Below are 25,988 nucleotides of genomic sequence, written 5' to 3'. Positions count from 1 at the left end.
GTGCTTGTTTTGTAATGCAGAATTTATATTTCATATTATCATATTTAATATATTTATGATAGTCATGGCCATTGCTAACAAAATTCAGACCTTTGTAATTGCAGAAATTTATAAATTGCTCGTATTTCTGAATTAATATTATGCTGCTGTGGACTTTTTTGTGACTTTTATTGAATTTTTTGTTTCATTTAAATTAATACAAATAATTTTTAATTTTGAGTTCAAAGTGATTTATTATAATAATATTTTTCAAGCATAACGAGTTGTAGCTGCTCCAATTCATTGTTGATAATAAACCCCATTTCATAAAATGACTAGTCTTGATACATTTTATTGTTAACATAGAAATATGTATTCCTTGTTCAAACTGTATTTTATTATTGTTTGTAACTTTATGAATAGATTAAAATATTTTATCGTTTACTATTATTAGAAAACTTTTAAAAGGAATACCTATATTAATTAAAAGCAGCGGGATTGTAATTGTACTTTCTGCTTTATACTTTTTAATATTCAGGAAGATTAATTGCGGTAGATTTTTTGTATACGAAATCATTTTAATCAGTACTAAAAATTGAATATAAAAATGAGTATTTTTATACGTGTACGAAAATTATAATTTCTCACGAATGTATTCAATAAATAATAACAATGAAACACTCGTATGCCATAATCAAATCCAAATTTGGATATCGGTCTATAGATATTGAGAGTGGGAAGATTAAAACGAATACAATTAAATTCCTCATAACATATATGCTATATGAGCTATGTATTACGTGCTGTAAAATAATATTTGTTTGTACCTATAGTACAAACAATTTTAATTAAATAATACAGCGTCCAATTTTCGAGTATGTACTTTCCTAATTACATAGAAAGTTTGCGATAAGAGCGTCTAGACATACTAATTTAAGTTGAAAAGTAAATTCGTCTCTAATGAGTGAGTCGCGTATTTATTAATAAGACCCGCAAAGCCCGACCAATTTGCTTCTACGTGTCAATATTCCTTTGAGCGAGCAATATATGCGATACGTGTAGGCGAAAATATACCACATTGAGTTATGTATATATTGTAGAATATGTGTCAATTGATTTTTCGCCATATATATTAAGTTAGAAGGCGCATTCTATGTGGCGGAACCATTGTCGGCGAATGAAATCAGTGTCCCGTATTGTGCAATGTGACACTGTTTTATTTTTCCTCCCTGATAAACGGGTTTTCCAGTTTCTTGCTGGAAAATATGGCCTTCAACCAACGTTTAAAAACAAGCAGTATCTCAGTACTGCAGAGTCGTTTCCGACCCAGTTAGTTGCATTTTCCATGTTTGTAATTAAAAACGTCGTGTGTTCTACTGCACTTTGTGGGAAGAATCTGTCGCAGCATGTAGGCTGTGACATGACCTAAAGTATATTTTCTGATGCAGAACAATACGATTTATTATCAAGCAAAACCAGCACAATAGTTTGATTGTGTGAGTCGTTGCTGATTATTTAAAATATCGTGGGTTTTAATTCAAAATAAATTGATCATATCTGAGAGTTTTAAGAAAGCTTTACATGACTTTTTATCTTGTAAATATATTAGTATGTGAACAATTATATATTTATAGGGAAGAAAGACATATGTTTGAATTTAATTATGCTTTTTGAATACCTGGACTCTTTTTAAAAAATACAATAAGAGTCAGATTAGGTTTTAAATTTAATAATAATGGATTTTATATGTATTCCATATAGTTATAATTTACTTGTATAGTCATATTTATTTTTTAAATATATAAATAATGGCAATTAGTATAAGTGCTGATAAAGCTTGATATACACTCATGAAAGCTTTAGTATACGACCACAGTATACCCAGGTACTTTTGTACATATTTGAAGCGAGTAAAAAATAAAGCAAAACGAAAGCAGCAAAAAATCCCCGCATATCCATCATATGCACAATCATACTACGTTCCCGTTTCTCGGGGTGCAATTTCCAAAAAGCTCTCTCGTTACACGCGAAAGCTTTCGATATTGCGGATCAGTGATACACTTAAAATTCAATTTATCCCGGATAAGGCGCATATGCACACAGATCCAATTCCTCATATCGAGCGTTTTCTCGTTCGCTGGTCGAATCCATCTACAATTCAATTACTTCGTTTATATCGGGCTAGAATGCAACAGCCGGCTGGAAACAAACGTTTAATTTTATTATATCATATATAAAATATGTAGTCATTTCTAAAAGGTCATGATTAATTTTTTTTTCTGGCGTGTCTGCTAGTTAAACATACCCACGTATGAATATTGGTAAGAAACGTCATAAATAGGGCGTACGGTTCATTTCTCACGGATCTTTTTCCCATGTCCATGAGTCGACCCTCATTGTTTTCTCGACGTGCTATGTACAACCAACGTTCCGCTAGGCTACGCGGGCTTAACAATCGAAGGTCCGCGTATCGATTCTCGCTTAACTTTTATCGTCTTGTATAACACACCTTCTCTTATTGTCGAACGTATCGAAGGTCGAAAGAACGTCGGCAGATTTTATCTTGGTTCAAAACCTCCGAGGGTGAATGCGAAATACCTATCGCTAGTGACGTGCGGGACTGTATCGAAATTTTATATAATTATTATATTTTAATAAAATATTATTTTGACAAATTAATGTGCGATAAACAAATCTTGAATGTTAATTTATACCTACTTAACAAACGTATATTTTAATTGTCTTTTCACTCAAAGCTTTTTATTGTAATTTGCTAATTTAATCGTTTGTTCTAAATACTTTAATTTATTACAATAATCTGTTTATTGTTTGCAAACACGCAAATTTGTAACTTTTGTAATAAATATTTATACGAGTTTACAACTACATTTTATTTTATTAGTTATGTGAAACCATGTTATAAAACTAGCAATTTATATTTCGTATATTTTTTATATTGTCATTATTGAGATATATTTTTTCGACAATTTCTTAATTTTTTTGTGTTGATAATAAAATAATGTTTACAATTTTATATGTATCTTATAAATTTGTAAATATTTAATTATGATGTAGAATACCTATTTTTTGCCGCTTTATACACAAAATCTTTTTTATAGAGAAAAGTAAAAACTCTTAAAAATTTTAACAATTAGATTGAATTTGCATAATCTGCAATTATTAAAAAAAATATTTATTGGATCGAACTGTATTTTTAATACATGATTTTATTGTCGAATATGTCGTTAACTTTTATCGTCACCTCTTTGTATAACAGTTTTTTAACCATTTGAATGATCCGTCATTTTTCTTTGTTGCTGTTAAAAATATAAAATTGTCATTATAGAAACTTAAATTAAAATAAATGTTTGGATTTTTAAATGGATACATAAAAGTTTAATATTAAATTACATTGACAATGAAACGGATTCTAAAATAGCTCTAGGCTAAATTCATGCAAATCTAAAAACCTGACTTGACATCTTGTTTCAGATTATATATTTTTTTGCCAAAATGGATTCAAAAACAAAATTTAAAAATTGTAATTTCGTTCAAAAAAATCTTAGACAAAAAGTAAAGTTATAAAATTCATAGCTATGTTTAAAAATATTCGGAAAAAAGGTATAAATATTCAAAATGAAATTTTATTTAATTTTAAAATTAAAAAATAAACAATTTATATCAAAATAGCTTTTTTAAAAAACACTAGAAAAAAAGTAAAAAGTGTAAAAATGTTTAATATTTAAATTGAAAATTATTTATTTAAAAAAATTTTCATCAGATTATATTTTCTTAAATTGCCTAATCTCACGGATTAATTAATAAATACGATTTTATATTATATATTGATTAAAAACTGCAATTATAGTTAATAGTTATTTGTATTAAATTTATTTAACCCGTTGTAACGCATTGTGAAATAACAACGGAAGATTAAAAACAACAATGGATTCCATTAGATCAGAATAGTGTTATTCAATATTTATTAAACAGCTCCAGCAAAATTTAATATTTACTAGCTATAATTAATTAAATAAGTGTATTGTAACGCCATTACGATAACGACTGTTACATTTTAGTAAACGAAAAATATTGATAAGAAAACTATCACTTTAAATATTCAACACATTAAGAGTTGTTAAAAACAATGCTAATGTAAATTAAATCACTTCTAAATATATATTTTTGTTAAATACATATATGTAAGCTATTCTCAAATGTTTAATATCTATTTCAATTTTAATTAAATATCATGATATTAGGAAAATCTAGGTTTGCCTAACTTATGATGATTAATCGAAATTGTAATTATATAATAATCACTAATTTCGATCTCCCAGACACGATGAAAGTTGAAAAACTCTAAGGTTCATATAGGATTAAAATCCAAGTCTTTCAGGTCAAAAGTCAGCGACTTTAACCACTCGACTATGATTCTAGTAAAAACATAATATTAGCTAAAATGTGCGTAATTTATATGAGGTAGAATTATAACAACATTTTTATAGCTTATTGAGTATTAAAAACGCCATATATTTTTAGGAAATCTATATACGTTTAAAAGGGTTGATTTTTGCGCAAAAAAATACTCAAAAATAAACAGTAAAATTCTAATCATAATCAATATACACATATATATATATACATATACATATGTATATATAACAGATATAAATATGATTTTAATATAAAAATATTTTACAATTATATATTTTAGTAATTTACATTCGTATAATATGACAATTTTTTATTTAAAAATAGATAAAAATATTAAGTAGTAGAATTTTAAAGAAAAATATATATATTTAACAATCAACAATATTATTTTTCAAACTTTTGCTATTTTAATCATCATCACATAATTAATAATATGTTTGACCTTAAGAGACTTTTTGCTGTTTACTGATGCTACTTTTTTATTTAGTCTAAGCAAAAATATTTTTTTATCTGGTAAAAGAAGTTAAATTCACTAGATAAATAAATTTTATGATCTTCTTTTCTACGAGTATAATATTTTTTTGCAGTCTGCACAAGAAATCTGATAGATACTCTGAAATCATTAGAAATAAAAAAAATGTATTAAGTTAAAAATAATTGATTTTTAGTATGAGGATAATAATTTCGTAGATAAATTTAATTTTTATTGTATAATAAACATATAAAACTTAATTTTATACTACTTGTACGTTTAATTAACATAATAATTAAATATCAAAAAAACTGACCTTAAACTTATACCTAAACAACGTGCTGCGCCGGCAATCCTTTTTTGTGTAAAGGTTCATAATAACAGCTTATAATATCAACTTGTTAATTATATTCATTAAACCATTTTTATTCCATTGATTTATATACCAGTAGCAAATTTCATCTACTAAGTTAAGCGCCCCTGCATTCGAATAGAACAACGCTCCAATTGACGCGTACCGCTTCGAATGTAGATTGAGCAGGTGAATGACTTCGCGTGAGTTTCACGTGATTCTGATCGATGCTGCGATTGTCTTCAAACGACACCATATACTGCTTCTACGATTTAGTGTAAATGAAAAATACCACACAGAAACACTTCGATACATTATTTGAGCTGCAAATGCAATCGTATCGTACCAGCGACGTAAATACACAGCGTTAATGCGTCACGTAGTTATAATTGTGTAATGGCGTCATTAAGTGTAGCACAGTTGATAATTAAACAGAGGTACGTGGCTAATAAACTAACTCGACCCAAGTGCATCCCCATGTATGTACACACGCGTGAGGACTACGAGCTCCCCATACGCCGTAGAGCTCGTAGCAAGACTACGCACTACAGTCTACGGGGACACCGTTAATTAAACACTTAACTGCGAATGAGACTATTGAACTATAGATTTAGTTTCAATTCAGTGCGATTTCGCAACAAACGTACATATTATTATGCTTTGAAACATGGCGTAGAACTGCATCATAGAAGTGCTTATTAAACAGTCAAATATCATATGTAAAATTGTATATATATATATATATATATATATATATATATATATATATATATATATATATATATATATATATATATATATATGAATATACTACGAGATTTTATTCATTTAAAAATGACATTCATAAATCGACTTGGTACTGAACAATTCATTAGGACATAAATTTAGAGAAGAATATATTGAAAATATTCAGATTAATGAGCATTAAATATTATTTTATGAATCTGTGTATTCGTAAGTAAATTCTGTCTGTAGTATTCAATTTCATTTACTTATATATTCAGATTGTAAATAAGAGATATTGCAAACGTGCTGAAAATCACATTGCTGGGTTTATGGATGTTTACAGAGCACGTTCTAATATTATCCTGCACCATGTTGCAACTATATGTAAATTTATTATAACATGTAAAATGAATTGACAGTGTATTTTATTTATTTAATGTCATGTTATTAGGTTTTTACAAATATGTATTTATGTATATAACTTGTTTTTTATCATAGTTTAAAATTCATGAAAGTAATATAAAATAGGACTAATAATTATTATTATATCAATATTTTTTGTAATTATATATGGTATTCAAATGGTAAAAAATTAAGGACAATTAAGTGTTTTAAAAATAATTTCTAGTATTTATAATAAATTAACTTATTAAATGTTCTATTTATATATATAGCTAAATGTACTTAATGTACTTAAACTTAATGAGAATACAACTAAATGTGTTTTTATTAATTTTAAAAATATGTATATAATTTTCTACTTTGTTAATCATATCGCTTTGTATGAACGGTGTATAATAATGCTTGTAAACAAAAGATGTATATTTAATTATAATTATTAAAAATAAAATTTGAATTTGCTCCGATTGATTTTCGAGTCGCCGGTTGTTTCGACCAATGAAAAACGAGCATTCAAATATAAAACAAGATGGCTGACATTTTGCTACGCGACAATAATCTTCATTTGTTCGGTTTTAATGAATATTAATAATCGGATTGCAAATTAACTAGGTGTGTTATAAAAATGAAAATTAAATATATACATAATGTGTTGAGGATTAGAAGAATACAGTGATTAAACTAGAAAACAATCATAAAACAATCTTCGTAATGAAATCTTCAAATTTTGAATTCCCGTCGACGGGCTCCGAGGCCGAAAAGTGAGTTTTTTCTTTTATAATACATAAACATTATCATTGCTTCCGATTTAATGCATTTGACTGAACTCGTTTTAAACGTGAACATGTAATGTATACTTAGTATAGTATAGTCCATCCAAGATGCTAGCGCTCATCATCATTGTGTTGGAAATAAGGGTGCGTGTACGCATGCATGCATACATACACAGTTTTTTGCGAATTTGTTTACACCGATAGGAGAACGTTACCAATACTAAATTAGGGCTGTTTTAAGAGTAGGGTGACCATACGTTGGAAATTGAATTAAAAATTATAATGTGTTATATTTTTTATTATAAATTATTGTCATGTTATGGTATTTTGTAATTAATAAAACAATTCCTGTAATATTCTATTGGTATTTTAAAAAATATTATTTTGAACATATATTCACTCTAGAGAGTGATACCAAAACTGCTCTTATGTTTTTTAGTTAAATATGTATATAAATCAACAAAAGTAAGAAAGTGATATTTTACACTTTCCTCGACAGATTAAATTAAAAACGTAAAAATAATTGCACATGTAATTTCACATGGTCACCCTATTATATTTTCTCACCAATACTGTGACGATGAGCGTTCATATCTTGGACGGACTATACGTATGAAGATTGAGATTAATCTCGATCAAACCGTATAAATGTTAATAAAACATATTTTATATCTATTAATTCATCTTTTTTCTTCTTCTCTTCTTTCTTTTTATTTACTGGAAAAAAAATACATTACTTTCTCAAAAAGTGATTTTCCAAATTTATATATTTATAGGCTAAAAATTAAATAACAATTTAAGGGCACATTTTCAAATTTAATTTTAAATAAATTTTAAATACAGCATAAAAATATTCATCCAATCAACCATACTGTACAAGTTAAAATCAGTCTTAAAGTTTATAATGCTGTAGCTGAGGTTTTTGTCAACAATATTATATTATTTTATATCTATAAACATATGGACATTGAAATTTTTAATCTATGGCAAAAGTCTTATGTTGCGTAATTTCTGCTGTTTCAGCATCATTGATTTTTAACAAGAATATTCTAACTCCAAGATTTAAATCAGTCACAAATGGTTTCGTCCGTCAACAATGGCAGATTTGAAAGTCAAAGGTCCGTCGTCAAGTTACAGCCGAAAGCTTCGAGGGGCGATTAACTTAATACGACTCGTTCAAAGTAATTAGCCGACTGCTAATGACCGGCCGAGATATTTGCTACCCTAATGGCGAGGGATCCGCCGTATAATTATCGCGATACGTACCAGAACTACCCCGTGTCGAATTTGGCCGACGGTCCAACGCCGATAAATGTGCAAATTCAATCCGCACATCCTTGACGGTTAAACACACAGCCGAGGGATACTATCCGTTTTCCGGCCGGAACCGGACACTACTGCCGTTTCGATAGTAGACACTCGATAGGGTACGAAAATTGCGCTCAAATCGAATTATACCCCTGCCGTTAGGTATGCGTATGCACATATGCATATTTATCAACTACAAGTGCGGAACGCCAAAATAACCGAAATCTAATTCCGAAACACCATAACGAAGCCTGTAAACGGCGGCCTAGTTAAAGTGGATTATATCGGTCTATGAATAGGCGAAACATAAATGACCGCCACTATTAATAAAACATGTAAATAATTATACAGTACATTTTTTTTAAATATCACGAACGTTTTTATAGCTTTTCTATAAGTCAGAGAACTATCATTGTTGTTTAAACATGCATAAAAACGGATTCTTTAATGATATTGTCTCGCAAACAGCTGATACTAAACCTATCTCTTGTTCGTAACGCTTCGTTTTCTCATCACCCAGCGCGTTGAATTGTTTCAATATAGCATTTACATAAGCTCATTGTTTCGAACGCCTGCGGTCTTTTCTCGAAAATTAAATCAAAGTCTTTGCTAGTGTACAAATTGGAGATTTCGCTCGTGTAATTAAGCCGAAGAAAGTTAGTTACCGAGATACATACGTTCAATCAAACCTCAACTAAACTCAAACACGATAATCAATCAAGAAGCTATCTATTGCTTAGGTTGGCAAATATTTGCCATTGTTTGTGCATTCCGACACCAGCCCTATTTCAGTCTCTCTTCTTCTCCATGATCCACCAAGGATAATTAAGTAAACAGAATTAACGGATTGACGGCGTGTCTTGAAAGGTGATGTTCTGAGAACGTCGGCTCTGCTGGGATATCAATTACCCGTTAATTAAATGTTTGTCTAAGGGAGTTTTGTGTGTATTTTGTGGCCAAAATTTGGTACTATACTCATGCTGGTTCGGCGATTTTACGCAAGAAAGTTAAGAAGTTCGCATTTTTCTTACGAATTTTATATCAAGAAATTTAATTGACGTTTTATAGTATACCTTAGCAATTAAATAAATTATTCGAAGATGCTTGAAAATTCACAAGTAAATCTTATATATAAAAATTGAAATAAAAAATCCCTAATGAATATATTTTTAATTAACAAAACAGATTTTAACCAAAATGACATATTATTTTTACATTCATAAAAGATATAAAAATAATATACACGATAGTGAAAAGTTCTTCATTTTTTGCGAAATAATAATTTCTCGTGTATTCTTGAAAAATTGCAACATATGTTTCATACAGTGTGTACTTATAATATTATGGTAGATAATTATATTAGTGTTAAATCGGAATAGCGTAGTCCGTAAGCTCTAAAGTGGTAACCCAGAAGTTGCAGGTTCGAGCCACTGCAGCAAACTCAAATTTTATTTATATGACTCACTCAGTTGGTACGGATTAGATCCTGTTGTAACGCATCAGGCAAATGCCATGTTACAACATAGGATAAAAAATAATGAAAAATCCAATTCGGGTCAATATTTATGAATATAAATTAAATTCGGGTAAATTAAATTTGTTTATATTTTAATATAAATATATTATAATAAAATATATGCAAAGGCAAAGAATTAAAATATATTCAATAAATCATACGAAAACATTTATTACGTTATTAAAATATTTAATGCATGTTACAGACACAGGATATTTTTTATCATATTTTGTGACAAAATTCAACAACTTATCGTTTGATTCATATAAAATTTACATGACAACATAGCTACTTGTTTTATTTAGCCGACAAACAATTCCTTGCCAAATATTTAATAATATAATTATTTTTAAATCGTTGATCCTTGCATTTTTATTATTATATTGACCGGAAAATTTCTGAATAAGTCAAATAAAAATGTTTGCTTATCATTATATGAGCCGTTAATTTTGAAAGCCCGATAGACTTTCCTATTTTCAAGAGCTTAATTATAGTAAGAAAAACTAAATTAATTTATTTTTTTACTTTTCTATTTTATACTTTTTTAACTAAGATGGTGCAAATTTTTGAAGTACCCATGATGTATGGATAGTATATAATAGCAGGCAATAAATCTATAATATCTTTATATTTCTATTTTTATAAGCTAAATTAACTAATTATTAATTAAATAATATCAATATCATATATGAATATAAATTAATAATGCTTTACTATATTATGTTGTAGCAAAAATTGAAATGTCCTGTGCTGTTTTTTGTATTACTTTTAAATGTACGATACAATTATTTATTCGGCTACGTTTGTGTAAACATTTTACGCCGAAAAGGGCAATTCGCATAATTAGCCCTTTTTCTCTCTCTCCAAGAGTTTACTTTGCCTGCTTAATTGGGATAAATATTCGCAACAGGATAATTCAATTTTTGCTGTTTTATATTTTTATAATTTTTTCACATTTCGCCTTTTGCCAGCGGCCAAGTTTTTAATTTGTTTTAATTTTTACATGCGCCAGTTTGGTTTAAATATTTTTTATCGTCTGACTATAAAAATTATGAATTTGAGCAAATATTGTAAGTTAAAAAATAAAACTTAATCGTAAAATTAGGGTGAAGTATTAGATTAATATTTTAAGAGTTTATCGTATGAATTTATTTATTTTTGTAGATAATAACAATTATATTTATAAATTTAATCAGTATATTTGACATAAATCAATTTGATTCATTAATCGATCTGTCAGTGTGTTTATTTTTTAATAAGACAAATTTGCTTAGTTTCGAATTATTAATATTGAGTTTTCTAGTACGCGTATAGTTTTTGATAAATACGTGAAAATCTTGTAGCTGAATTGTATGAACTTTTAATTTCGGATCTCTTATCTGGACCAGGGTTGGCGTGAAAAGGGAAGCGGCTGTTTCTTTCAATGGTTGGCATAGCTGTGCGAACTTAGATGAAAATAAGGATTATTACGTTAAAGTTCAGGTTATAAGTAAACTTTAAATAGAAGTGAACAATATTTAAATATTTATTTAATAAATAAAATTATGACCATCATAATTTTACATAAACTGAAGCAAATATTTTTTTACTATGTATGCAAATTTATATATGCTTGATCTGACTGGAGGTGGTTGTCTTGTTTACTCTCTCTCGGCGCGACAGCCAAATTCGAATATTCGTAGATGTAATTGGATTTGTTAATCTCCGAAAATATTTATGAACATGTGGATTTTGCAATACCGCATTCCACAAATTCTTCCTTGTTCCCACATTACAGTTGCTGCGTTTTCAACGCAATGCAATAGCATTTATATTTGTACAAAAATCGAATCTGAGAGTTTTGTTTATTTTACTTTTGACGCGTATTGCGACAATTTTTTCTCATTAAAAACCTCAGAATTAAATTCGACAGGAAGTCAAAATAATCTATATTTAACTAAAATATTTTTACTTTAGTAATCCATTAATGAATCGTCATTCATAACACCTTAATCCATAGCAATTGACTTTATTTGAAACCCTTGCGAGGCTAAATATTCTTGATTGAAAAAATCCAATATAGATTTCCAAGAAACCTCTATATTAAGAGATTGCGTAGGGTTATTATTTTTTTCATGTATCCCAGAATATTTTTAATATGAGCTGTGTTACAGCAGAAGCTATTTTTAAATTATTGAAAGGTGCTATTGACAAACATTCTATTCTCGAAATTTTTTAATAAATAAGCCTAGTTTTTCTATATCTGCCTTTCTTTATATAATATATACCCAAAAACTTGATACAAGAGAACTTACATACAGTATTTGGTTTTATAACATGATGGAAGCACTCGATTTTTTTTCCACACAAAAATAAAGTCTTCGCTGCAGATTAGTCGAGAGGAACTACAAAGCGAATATCGGAAGACGATTTCATGGGATTACCCCTTATGGTTAAACGCCAGTAAAAGCCGCGCTAACCGCCTATTAGTATCACTTAACAACAATCACACTAATGAATCTTAACCCACTATACTCTGCCGCATGTCATTCGATACGAGACGCCATTAGTCTCGCACGCAATTATCCGCCGTTTCGTGTACTCAACACGGATATTTAATCATCCGAAAATTGTTCATTTTCGTTCATTGGTTTAATTTCATTATTTACAGGTGAACGTGCGACACGGAACGATTCGAGCCGCCGCTGCGTGAAAAGTCTCCTTCGCTTGTGTGAGTATCAATTTTGATCGTTTCACACGCCTTTCATGTAAAGAATTTACTGAATTTAAAATTTGGGACGTTAATAAATTCAATTTTAGTTTTTTTTTCTGGTAAACAGAATTGCTATAATAACGTATTACGTACATTTTATCTTTGACTTATTAAATATCACAACAGTAATATATTATTACTTGAACTTTAAGCTATAGATAATATATATTTGTAACTAAAGATATTTTTTTATTTTATTGTCTTAATAACTGTAATTATACAAACAAGAAATACGCCATTAAATATTATTTTTAAATGTACAATAATGTTGCACACCTAAAATAGATAAGCGCCATCCCACTTAATTTTATTTAGCTTTTCATAGTTATAGCCGAAAACATGTGCTTAGTAAGTAAGCTTATTGAGAAGCTAGATGGCTCGTCTAAAAGGAGCATTCTCAAGCGCTGAGACTTCTAACCTCTAGTCCAGTGAACGTCAGAGCTTCCACTTCTTATCCAAAACGCTGGACTAACATATTCACACGTTGGGAATTGACAAATGTGATATTACATATATGTGATTTTTAACAAGACCCTTATCTAATCCTAAATTAATATTTTATTAATATTAAGAGTTTTAGTTTGAACTCAAATCTATTTACACAGAAAATATTTATATAATAATTTTTTAACATATGTATATCTACATTTTTGGTTTGCATAGTAAATCGTAAAGTACTATAAATAAATATTTTCATGGGTCCGATTTGGGTGCGCGCTGAAAGGGCGAAAATTCGAACGAGAAATTACTTCTATTATATAATACATGTGTATATACCGCAGTTATTATCAGAACTGAAGCAAGAGAGAGAGATTCGAATACGATTGTAGCCGATTACCACGGGGCGTATTGATAAAGGATGAGTCGTCCTTGAGGGCTTGGCGGTCACGGGAAATCCTTTGTCGGTACGAGATGGAAGCGAGATTAGTGAGGGTTTGCAGACGAGCTTATTAGATATTCCAAGACCTTTGAATTTTGAGGCTTCGTTCAGGAGCGCTTGCATTATGCGAGTACCCTTCAGGCTTTTGCTTTCAATGAATGTTTATAATTAGAAACGGAGCGTCCGTTTTAATTCAACGCGTTCTGTTTCAATTGTCGTTTTAATTGAAGCCTAATTGCAAGAGAGACAAGGAGATTAAAGTTTAGATTTAATTGTTAAGCATTGTCGTTAATTAATTTGTTATTCTTATACGAGATTTAAACGCTACTTTGGACGATTCTACAATCTGTAATTGTAGTTATTAAAAGTGTTTATAAAATATTTTGATATGATCATATGCAAAAAAATACCTCTATCCATATTTCAACTGCTAACTTTTTTAATTACACGTGTAATTGTTTGAAAAATTACATTCGTTCGTCATTAACAGCTTACAGTTTGACTCGTTGTCGCGTAAAAACGCGACTCCAAAACCATGAAGCACCTGAGGCTCCATTCATTATTAATTAACAGGCGTATGAGGCGTAATGATTTCGACCCTTGAGTTTAACCGAGTGCACCGCAAGGGCTCGTTTGTGTACATACACACTCGCATATTTTTAAAATAATAATATTTCGCCTGCCTTTTTTACGCTGTTTGGGTGCAAATTTACTCTGCGTCGGCCATTACGCCCCCGGCGGCTATTGCGGTCACCCCGTAGCTAGATTTGCGGTATTCAAACACCTCCCCCATTGTATTGTACCTCAAAGCAGCATATATACATACACACCCTTCGACCTACGCCATATCAGCCTCGCACGAGTCGTAATAATTTATAATCAAGGCACTTTTTCTCTCGCCAGTAGCTGCAAAATTCGCACTTTTTCCTTTTTACCCTACTGGCTTTCGTGTGATATTTTACATCAGTTTAAAATGTGTAGTTGTATGCTCAGGTCGAATATAATACAGACTTTCATGCCTTTATTTATATGGAGTTGCTTTAAAAAATAGTGATAATACCATAGAGCAGTACTCTGCAACTATTTCTTCCACAAGGCACACCTAAGCTTTTTCTTTTGGTAAAAAAATATAATAAATATACTAATTACAACTTGTAGTTCATTAAAAGTTCTTATAGGAAAAAGTTAAGACGTAGAAAAAATAAAACATACAAATTTAGGCAAACTATTATTAAAATGGTAGATAAAAAATAGATTTCAGGCGTTGTAGCTAGAGCAGGGTTAACGTGGCTAGAAGTAGCTGTTTTTTAATCTTATTAATCTTTGTCAATATTGCTATTTGTAATAACTTTCTTGTGTTAATACAATTATTGATAAAATACTAATGGAATAAAATTCTTAATTAATGTGAAATATATGGGCTTATATACATTTGGTATGAATTTGTGGTGGTGTATTTGTATTTGTTTTTTATTGTCTACTCTCTTATAAGATTATTTACGTTTCATTACCGTGCAAATTTAAATTTAAATAATTTAATTTGACAACCTTGCACTTTTCATTTCGCATTCCGTTTTGTCTATGTTGTTAGGGATAGATTAGACTACATAAAATTTCACTTCTTGCCTTAACAACGACATTTTGTTAAAAGCGCTTTTAACGCGTATAGCGACGTGTTTTTTTCTCAAGATAAAAGCGGCAATTTCAATAAAAGATAATTACAGGTTGTTTATATACCTATTCATTTACATACATACAACATTTAATTGTAATGAAAAGATAGGTTTTTATGGCACATTTTTGAGTAAATATTTTAATAGATTCTTCAAAATTTTATGAAATTTCACATATATTTTGGCAAAAATAACCTTATTATTGTGGCCAAGGAAAAATAGTAACACCCTACATATTTTAAGGGTTATAGAGCTAGGGGTCATTGACCTCAATATGAATCTAGTAAGACTTTTTATTGATATATTTACATGAGTGTGACGGACGATTATCGGCGAGGCGCAGGGGATGATGCCCGTGGATGATCCTCACTTTTTTGTGGCGGCCTGCAGCGAGTGTCAGGAGGTAGTTCTTCTTGTGGTTGCTAATCACATATGTGCAGCGATCTTCCAGCCAATCGCTGCAGCTGCTTCGTAGAACGGCTAAATACATAAACGCCTTTATAAAGCGACGTTTACTCGTCCAAGATCGTATTGCATTTTTCGTATATATCACGTATGTGGTTATTTCTGATATCTGTGACCGTTTCGCCACAAAGGGATTCTCTTAACGACAGAGAATATTTATTGTGAGCTCGTGTTCCGTGTGGTCCTGCAAATCCTTTACGCTATTGTTGTTTATCTCCATTGTTAATAAATGATCGTTTTTGGGCATAGTCATTAACGCGAGTTTAGGGTTTGAGACAATGACCCTTTTGAAGTGGACTATATTATCTTTTATAAATAAAATATTTTAATTTTCCTGTTTCCCTTGATTTCCCTAATCTCACGGATAAATAAATAAAATAAAATCGACCTACATAGGGCTGTAATAATGGTTTATATTTAATAAATTACTTAGTAGTAGTTGATTGTGTTTACATTGTAACGGCTGTTATTATGCAATAGAATATAAATAATATTAAATGAATATACAAATTCACTTTTTTAAATAATTAAAAAATATGTTGTTATAGTATCATACAACTCAATATAAAAGCATAAACCATCTACTATAATTAACGAGCTTATCGTGCTGAACTCTCCGCGAGGGTTTATGGACTTTTTTTATTCCATGTGCAAATCCCCTGGCGAGTTGAAACGATTATCAGTTCGTTGACGCTGAAAAAACTTACTCAATCGCAGAAAATAGCTGAACTGCAGAATAAAAGTGATCGGCGGATTTGGCGAAATAGGATTATTAGTTTTTGAGAGAGAAAGCTCTCGCTCGACGTGGTCTGAAATATCAAAAGCGAATTCGACATTCGCGAAACATTAAGACCTCGTTTATGCTTTTCCAGTGTATATTTATACAACACAATCGGTTTTTATCGCGATAGAAAACGAGAGTTGTTTTCAGAACTGAAATAAGCTGAAAAGTTCTCTCGTGCTTTATAAACTTAGCACGAATTAAATATTCCTTTTTGCTTCGAAAAAATCTGAAGGCGCAAGTGAAACGCGTGACATTTATCAATAATGCAGGAAAAATATCTGCATAAAAAAAGTTTGTTACGACCGCGGTGAGAATAACGGCATTTAATTTTCCTCTCTGCGAAAAAGTTGCCTATCCCGACGGGATGTTGGACGTAAAAGGCGGTGGAAATCTTCAAGAGGTGGCGCGTAATTTAAGCTTTTTACTGTGGCACAGTATTGTATTCAGAGTTCTTCTCCATACAAAATTCAGCTATAATTACAGTCATTACGCCGCAGAAACTCAGGGGCAAAAAGTTAGAGCCCCATTGAAGTGGCCGCAGTATAGTTCCTCTGAGAAACGTTAGCTTTTCTCTGGAAGGTCTTTATAGGTTGTTGCTTTACAGGAAGTATCCTTGGCGAGATGAGAAAATTGCTCAAATTGTACGTAACTGCCGCGCCATGAAAGAGTTGCGCTGAAACGAGCGGCAGTGCTTAATTATTTAATGCACGTTTTTTAATATCGCTAAATTACACAATAAAATATTATTTTTTATCTTACGTGTAATACACATTCTAACAACACCCGAAAATATATTGGTATAAAAGAATATAGGATAAAATAAATATAACCTAACGAGTATTCTTCGAAGCAATCAAAGGTGTAATGGGCGAGACGAAGCGAAAGCAGGAAGATTTCCTCGTGTATAAAATACATCAACAGTCAACGATCGGGAACGCGTAGAGAGACGAGTACCCATAATTCGGTCGTAAATTCGAAAACAAATTTCGTCGGCGTTATCCACTTAATCCTTCGTAAACGGAAAGGCTAAGTAATATTAACGAGGCCGTATTCATTTGCTTGCAGCGTCGCGACGCCTTCAGCTTCCTATTCAGAAAGGAAAAGTCGTTGTGTGTCACAACGCTACACAGTAGTTAAAAATACAGATTGTATCATATATGTACATAAATATACTATGTAACTTTTAATCCACTAAAGATTTTTGGAATGAATGTCTTTAGCTTACTCAGCGGTGTTGCTTTTATCTCTTAATGAATACAAAACGTTGTATCTTCAATGTCGTTTTAATCTATCGAAATTATAAATATTTTCGGCGCTTTTAAATAAACGCAGTACTTAAAAGTTTATTTATCACTACCTTACATTACGTATGGAGTGTAATGAGAATATTTATTTTTTCTGCACAAAGGGTCGAAAATAAATATAACCATCTTGAGGCCTCGCCCCGCTTTGAAAAGGACGCCAGGCACAGATCTTAAGACTTTTTATATGTTAGATACGAACAATTAGACCGCATAAACAGATCGGCGAAAACAAAGGGTCGCTGGGAGAAATATTGGGAAGGTTGTTGATCCGACGCCCTAATCCTTTATACTCATTTGGGGGAGCTGAGCAATAATAATTTCGCCATTTTTGTACGAATCAATCTTATGTAATCTAACGAGTGCAGCTTAGATATATAATTGATGATGAACATTTATTTTGAGTACACAACCATAGTATTATTGCTTATATTATATATGTATGACAAAAATATTAATATTGTGACCAATAATAATTTAGTTAATGTAATAAATGGAAATTTTAGAATCATTAAAAAGTTGTAAAAAAATCACGTATTAATGTAAATACACCTTTGTTCATTTTTTTATATTTTTAAATAAGATCTAATCACACTTTACTCATATCTTAATTCTGATTTTTATAAAAAGTTAATAAACTAAAAAAAAGTCAAAAACCTTTATTAGAGAGTGCCATTTATAATATACAAATATTATATAAATGTCACTTCATTTTTTTCCACTAGTATATCCTTTGTCCTTTTTTATCTTCAAAGGGATTTTCTTATAATGCAATTTTCGGTTTGGTGTTTTTAATGCTATTTATTTTTTTTAACAAATATGACCTTTTGAAAATGCTTAATTAATTGTTGCATTGCAAATTATGTTTTAGTATATTTTTCCTTACTTAATTTAAGTCGATGTTTAAATACACCATCTTAGAGACTCTGTTATTGTAACGCTTTTATTTGCGATTAAGGTAAATTTCAATTCAATCAACAACTTTTAAATCCTTTGTCGTCGACGTATTTTTTAGATATATCTTTTTCTTGGTCTTTGGCCAGATGTGTATATTTTTATTTCTAAGATGACCACGTTAGAAAATATTTTTGTCTCAAAAGTTGCGTTAATTTACTGTGACCAAAATGATCATCCATCATTAAGTAAGCAATACCATAGCATAAAGGATTTAGACCACACACAGCCCTCGTTACGACCAGAAAAAATCCCATAAGTAGCACCGAGTATTGCTCTTACTGTAAATATTCTCCGTCATTGTGAAAATACTTCTTTTTTGCGAAACGGTTACGAATATAATAAATCACTGGATCCACAAGATTTCCGTTGCAAACAAAATAAGACCTTGGACAATGCCCATCAAGCGAACGTCGCTTTCTAAAGGCGTATACGTGTTTCGCCGTTCTAAGAATTCTGGATAATTGCTGCACAATTGCGATTAGTCAGTTTTACAGCCTGGATTGGGAGAAGGCAGTCATCAGCTGTCATTCAAAGACTCACTTGTTCACCCCGCAGGCAGATGCGCGCCCACCAACAGACGCGAAGATACGACCTGAGACATCGCAGCAAGAAGAACTGTCTTCAGACACTCTGTAGGCACCTACAAGACCTTTAAGCACCTCCCACGGACATCATCCCTGCGCTAGCTTTTCCACCACCGCTCGGAAAAAACATCTCGCCATTTATCGTCTGTCGCAACATTGTAAATATAATATAATTAAACTGTTAACTAGATTCCACCCTGAGTTTTAGTGGTTACGAAGTTATCACACCCCTATGGTTCTCAAATCTTAAAGCAATGACTTGATTTTCATGCAACAAATTATACGCAGGGTCGCCGAGAGCGAACTCGGACCATGGAAAAACAATAATTCCAGGCCTCATGACAAAAATAGTATTTTATATATTTTTATAAATTTTAACACAAACGGAGCAGCGTCTGTATCAATTTTTTATCACATAAAACAATATTGGAATAGTTAATATTATAAATTACATTTTATTGATATTCTCTAGATAAAAATACAAATATGACTTATTGATTAAATTCTATTATATAATTCTGAAAAACTGGTTAATAAAAATTGTAGAATGTAAAATATTAAAATAATAAAATTTTGTTTAAAAATAATTAAAACTTTTGTTAGCAAAGGGAACATTCAGTGGTATGTTTGGTGTTTCATAACGAATTGTATTCCTTGTGTTTTTATTTCATTTCTAAAATGTATTGTGCTGTGGAAACTGGTAATATATTATGCTATATATGTACAAGTATAATACATATGTATGTGTACATATGGGGGAGATATTGTTTTTGTGCTATATGTTACTCCCCTTGAATTTAATATTATGCAGTATCATCTATATATAACACTTTTTAAAGCATACACGTGTGAAGTTACACGAGTCAGCACAATGGGGCTAGGAACTTCTCAAATTTCATATTTTATGATTTTCATTATTGATATATATTTCCTATGACAATATTAGCATTTCCTGCACAAAAGTTACTGGGCTCCAATTTCTTCGCCCGATTATTCCGATCACACTTACTTTCTTCGATATCCGGCGGAAATAAATGGAGTTAATTTTACGCAATTAATGATTTAATCAAAACTTCCATCCTTTTGATATCTCTCGCCCTGTGTCCCGGAGGCCCGAACAAAATTGAATTATTCTCACATAATAATGGAATTATTGCCTCGGCCAATGGGGAGCCATGTAATACCATTTCCAAGCGCCTATAACTAGAGGCACTTAGGCAAAGCGCGCGTAATGAAACGGAACTCGGTTTAATGAATTAAACAGCCATCTTGGTACGCGTGAAGGGAATTAATGCAAAATGAGAAGCGTAACGCGTGTGACCCTAAGCGAGTGAAAATTCACACATGTACACATACCACAGAAAAAAGCGAACGTGTAACGCGGGGGATGTATCACTTTATCTCGCCGAGATTGCGATTATGTATGGCGGCGGTTGGTAAATTGGAATGAATGAAAAAGTGCTCTAAAGCGATTTGTCGCAAAGGATTTTTCCCCGGGTGTGCCAAGGTATAAAACGGTGAAAATTGCAAGAGCGTAAACGTTACACTTCCTGGAAAAAGTTGTCTCTTTGTGCTGTGTAACACGTTGAATTTTTTGAAACCGCTTTAAATATAATTTTTTAAATTATATTTATTACAGTGAAAATATATTTTCATTAGTAGAAATATAATTTCACTCACTAAGCCAGTATAAATGTATTAAATTATTGATTTATAACATTAACTGTAATTTTTTCCGGTCCAGAAAATTTATCGCCCGTATTTCACCGCCAGCAATTAATCGCTAGCAGTTTACCTCCGTGTCAATTGATCGCATAAACAATTGATAGCCTACTAATGATGATCGCTAACATATTTATTGCTAAGCAATATATAATGCCTTGGCCGGGCGGCCCTGTTGATGACTCCACTGTAGATGGTTTGACGCCAAACTTCCAGCACGCCCCTTGAAACTGCAAACTCCACGTTGCATCCACCGGGAGGGAAATTTAAATTTAAGCATGTATCGTTTAGTTTACCTTTTTTACTTACACGTACATATTTTTTTTATTAAAATCATTCACTTTAACTTTAAAATCATTAATAAAATGTGTATTATTTCACTGCTCCGATTGACTTCAGAGCGTTCTGTGTGATATTTTAATTATAATATTTTATTTATAGATGACTCGTATTAAATTGACTTTAATATGTTTAACCTTTCTTCGTGAGCACATCATATGATACCTATGTACATCGAGTTTTAGTTTCTCTGAGATCCTTATTAATGTTTCACTACAGCTCCAGGCAAAAAGTCCTTAATTACAAATGTACTTTATTACTCTGTGTGGGTATTTATTTATGTTTTTTTTTTTATTTTTACAGTCGAAGAAGCACCGTCGGTAAATCACTGCGTGAAAATGTTCCAGTGAAAATAAAACGCCGGATCTAAAGCCAAGGGTCGTCCACCCCTCGGACGTTGGCCAAACATATTGGCTAAAGATGGATCTCGCTTTTTGCCAGAGGGTCGCCCCCTCGGCGATATGGACAGCGGTGGTGATAGTGGCGCTGGTGACGCCACTTCCTGTGGGGGCCAATGTTTACAACAGCTTCGGATGCCCCCAAAAGCCCAACTGCTCCTGTGTCACAACTGGGACAAACTACGAAGTCATGTGTCCACCGTTTAGTGGAGGTTGGTATTGTTTCTAATTTATCGTCAAATCTTAACTAATCTTTTAATAACATTTTTAACATCTTCGAATTTACAGTGATTTTTAATAATATATTTAAATGGCAAACGTTTATTATTTAATGACTGACTCAAAACAGAAAAACCCGTAATTGAACATATTATTGTTTAATGAATTTCAAAACATTCGATAGTTTACCGATATGATATCTTTCCTTGGTTCATTCTACGTCTCTTTAATTGTTTTATTATTTATATGTCACACACAGTGAGTGCGTATTATTAGTAAAAATATATTCACTGGCATTTTAGTGAAATTATATCGGAATACATTTTTACTGGTAGATATAAATTTCTGCTAATGAAATTTCATTTAGAACTACCGCTTTTTTTCCAACTTGGAACAATAGTGTATAACTTACCCAAAAAATACACATTCACTGTAACATAATTCGTTTTATTAATATTTTCAAATTGATAATTTAAAACAAATATATTTTATTCTATTAATTAAAAAAAATAATGATTGCTTCTATAAAATAGTGTTGAAGAACTATTTTTTGTGTATCTAATAGAGATAATTTATTTAATTAAAAATATTTGCTCAGTTACAGTAAAAAATATCGTTCTGATTATGATTTGACCTAAGTGTCAGCATGTTTATTTTATATAAAGCAAAAATATTTAGCTATAATTTTTTTATTATGCAACAAATTTTGAGATACATACAGTTTGTATAATTACTGTAAATACGAGAAATTTTATCAGGTTCTGTAGAATCTAGTCGTTTCTAAAAATCGGGTTAAAATAAGTGTTCAAACAGCTGGATCAGAGTTGACGCGAAGAGGGAAGCAACTGATTTTCTCAGTAATTGTCTCGGTGAGACTTTGGTGGTGGAAGTACTTGATGAATAATAATATTATATAAAAAACAATAAAGAGGTGTTTTTTTTGCTAGCCCACTTTTGATACGACAATCGATTACAAAGATTTGCGGAGTAATTTTATATAATTTTTTAAATAATTGTTGCATAAACAGGTGGATATTTGACAACACTGCACCTACTGCATTTCACTTGCTACGCCTTCCAATGTAAAATTGTGATATTCAATTAATTTATTTACACAGCTGCATTTAAAAATAATAAGCAAGGTCATGACAACGATAAACTTTCATATTATTTGTATAAAAAAATATCATCAACATAAATATACCATAGAATTGCATAAACTGGTATCATATTAGCAATCACCGTAAACTTGACGTATTACGATTTAACGATACATAAACCTCCTTTTCGATTTATTATTATTTTATGTGGCCTATCCAAAATTACACACCATTATGCAATATATTATGCTCATAAATAAAATTATATATATTTTTGGCTACATTATGGCTTCCATGGCCGTTTTTCCGCACATAAAATTTTCAGGATGTTTTAACGCCCGTTATCTTTTATCATCATATCAGAATAGGTTTCATATTACAGATACAATTTGTACGTATTATATAGCATTCGTATAACGAATTTAAAAATGCTATGCATTCGGTTTGTCGCAGTAATCAATTTTTGTGCTCATGGTACCAGTTACGAGTCGATTGACAACTCTGGCAATAAATCTAGTTTTTTTTTCCATACCGAATGGTTAATTTGTCACGTAAAAATATAACATTGTCTATAAATAACATGAAAAACACCCCTGTATAATTTCGCTTGATTATTATTTTTTTTAACTTTCAAGGAAAAACTAATAGTAGGGCATTGTATTTTTGAAGCACTTAAATAATTATTTAAATTAAAGCATTGAATGTTTGGGTTTTCGAAAGTCATTAATAAATATGTATGTTATAATTTAAATTATTTTCTAAGTATTTAATATTCCATAAAAGAGTGTATCTAATTTGATTATATTTTTAAATAATACCCAATTTTATATTATTTATTTTTTATAAAAAACTGTTTTTATCATATCAGCCATCATCAAAACAATGTATAATGGAGCGATGGTCAAAAACCATAAGACCGCAAAGTTATCGGTTTCGCTTTATGGTGTTTTAAAAAAGACATTAGCGTCACGTAAAACAGTCATTTTGGATTTCCAGATATGAGCTCGGTATACCTTTCACGGAACAGGGCGTGTTCACATATTATATGTTCATTCCGCGAATGTGTACAGTAAAAAACTTTTGTAGCGATGTTTTTACATAATTATAATTCACTACTCTTTGTGTAAATTTAAACATGGTGTATGTTATACAAAATATTACTGTTGGATTTTGAGATCCATAAGTCTCCGCCTAGCGGTTATACTAAGCTTGGCTTAAGACCCAAACCGAGTGACAGTTGTAAATTGGCTTTGATGGACACATGTGTGAAAGCTTATGAACTGAAGGAGCTTTTGGAGAGAGGGGTGTCATTGAGGAGCTTTAATTACCGCAGCCGGTTTAGCGACAATCTTGTCAGCCTGTTTTGATAATACATAATGGGATTAAATTGTACTGAATTATTAATTTTACTTGTGAGGAGGAATGCACTTTGTATGAGCGTGTTGCATCGCCAGAAATCATATTAAGCCATTAAAAGTTTACGAAAGTTCTAAAACACGTGACGTTAGATTAGCATGCAATTATGTGGTATATGCGTGTTGGTTTTGCACTTTGAATGCGCTATGAATAAGCAGGAATTGTAGTAAATGGATTTTTGAAGCACATTGTGCTTTGATATGAACAAAGTTTATTAGACTAGAAAATAATATTTCGTCGGTTTGCTTCAAGAAGTCATTAACTAACAAAATGGTTGTTGTTCTTATAATATTATTATAAATTCTCATGCTGTACATATACAAAAGGTATGCTAATAAACATTGCAAAGCACAAAGTATAATTAATTAATAAACGTTTTACTTATTCCATGTTGCATAAACTTTTGAATTAAGCTAACGTAGTTTTGTTTAACAAAATCTCAAAAACATATAGAATTACTTATAAAATAATATATAATACACTGGTTTATTATTATTATCACTTATTGTAATCGTAAGAATTTAAAATATATTATTTAAGGATGTGTTCAAATTATTTTTAAGTAGTTATCTTGAAATTAACGTCAGCTTTCATGATGAAAATATTTATAATTTTTTTTAATGAATTATAATTTAGTTTGAGTTAAAAATTGCGTCATTTAGGTTATCGAAAAAACAATCTTTAGTCTATCAATTGAGCGATTGATTCTGAAAATGGGGCAAGCCATTTTGAAAAAAAAAGAGTTAGACAAATTAGACCACGATATCATTGATTATTTAATTAATTACATTATTTTCTGTATTTTAGCATCATCAAAGGGTGCAACGAAATAATAATAATTATTTTAGAATTTAAAACAGTAATTAAAATTTTTTAAATATTTTAGCTATGAAACTTTCACTTCGCTTCCGACTCGGATCATACGAGAATTTAGCCAAACTCGCACTAAGTATATCTTAATTTCAATTTGGCTACATAAGTAGCCGAATTAAATCATAGTATGTAAATTTTCATATTAAATATAATGGACTAAAGTACTATTTGCAGCAGAACTCTCGAGTGCCATCGTACAATAGAGTAATGTAAATCGCAAAGCTCCCCCTCGCATATAAAAGTTCTGTCACGTTGAATTTCCCTATCAAGACTCCTTGGCTCGCGTGCCAGCGGTTCAGCGTCGCTATCAGACTGCACATTTCATACTTCATTTAGCGAGTTCATGCGCTAGGTATAAATCAGAAGTTGGGACGCGTGCGGGCGTCGGGACGCTAATGGCGTCGCGTGATCGGCTCCCTTTGAGGACCAAGAAATTGCATGTGACTCTCTCTCTCCGCCACCGACTTATGAAAAGCTCAAACTTTTCTCATCTAGCCGTTTCCGCTCGTTCGCGGTTTGTTATACTATGTGATGTTTGACTCAAACGGCCGACCTCTGACGTT

General features: G+C 30.9%; 1 protein-coding gene across 8 annotated transcripts in view; it reads left to right on the top strand.

Annotated features, from left to right (window-relative positions):
- Nucleotides 1–25,988, top strand: part of Tl (toll like receptor) — a 207,913-nt gene that overhangs the window by 168,067 nt on the left and 13,858 nt on the right. For 6 of the 8 annotated variants that reach the window (XM_088203123.1, XM_088203121.1, XM_088203122.1 and 3 more), the window contains 2 exons: nucleotides 12,613–12,672; nucleotides 21,723–22,029. In XM_088203123.1, coding sequence (XP_088059249.1) covers nucleotides 21,840–22,029 — 190 coding nt within the window. In that variant the 5' untranslated portion in view covers nucleotides 12,613–12,672; nucleotides 21,723–21,839. The remainder of the gene's footprint in view (nucleotides 1–12,612; nucleotides 12,673–21,722; nucleotides 22,030–25,988) is intronic. The other 2 variants (XM_088203125.1, XM_088203120.1) reach the window with 1 other exon arrangement.

The sequence above is a fragment of the Plectrocnemia conspersa genome, unplaced genomic scaffold, assembly GCF_051122295.1.
Source record: "Plectrocnemia conspersa isolate PC_06_02 unplaced genomic scaffold, ASM5112229v1 ptg000014l, whole genome shotgun sequence".
In the NCBI taxonomy this organism is placed as follows: domain Eukaryota; kingdom Metazoa; phylum Arthropoda; class Insecta; order Trichoptera; family Polycentropodidae; genus Plectrocnemia; species Plectrocnemia conspersa.
The sequence above is the reverse complement of the archived record's forward strand: the minus strand, read 5'-3'. Positions and strand labels throughout refer to the sequence as shown.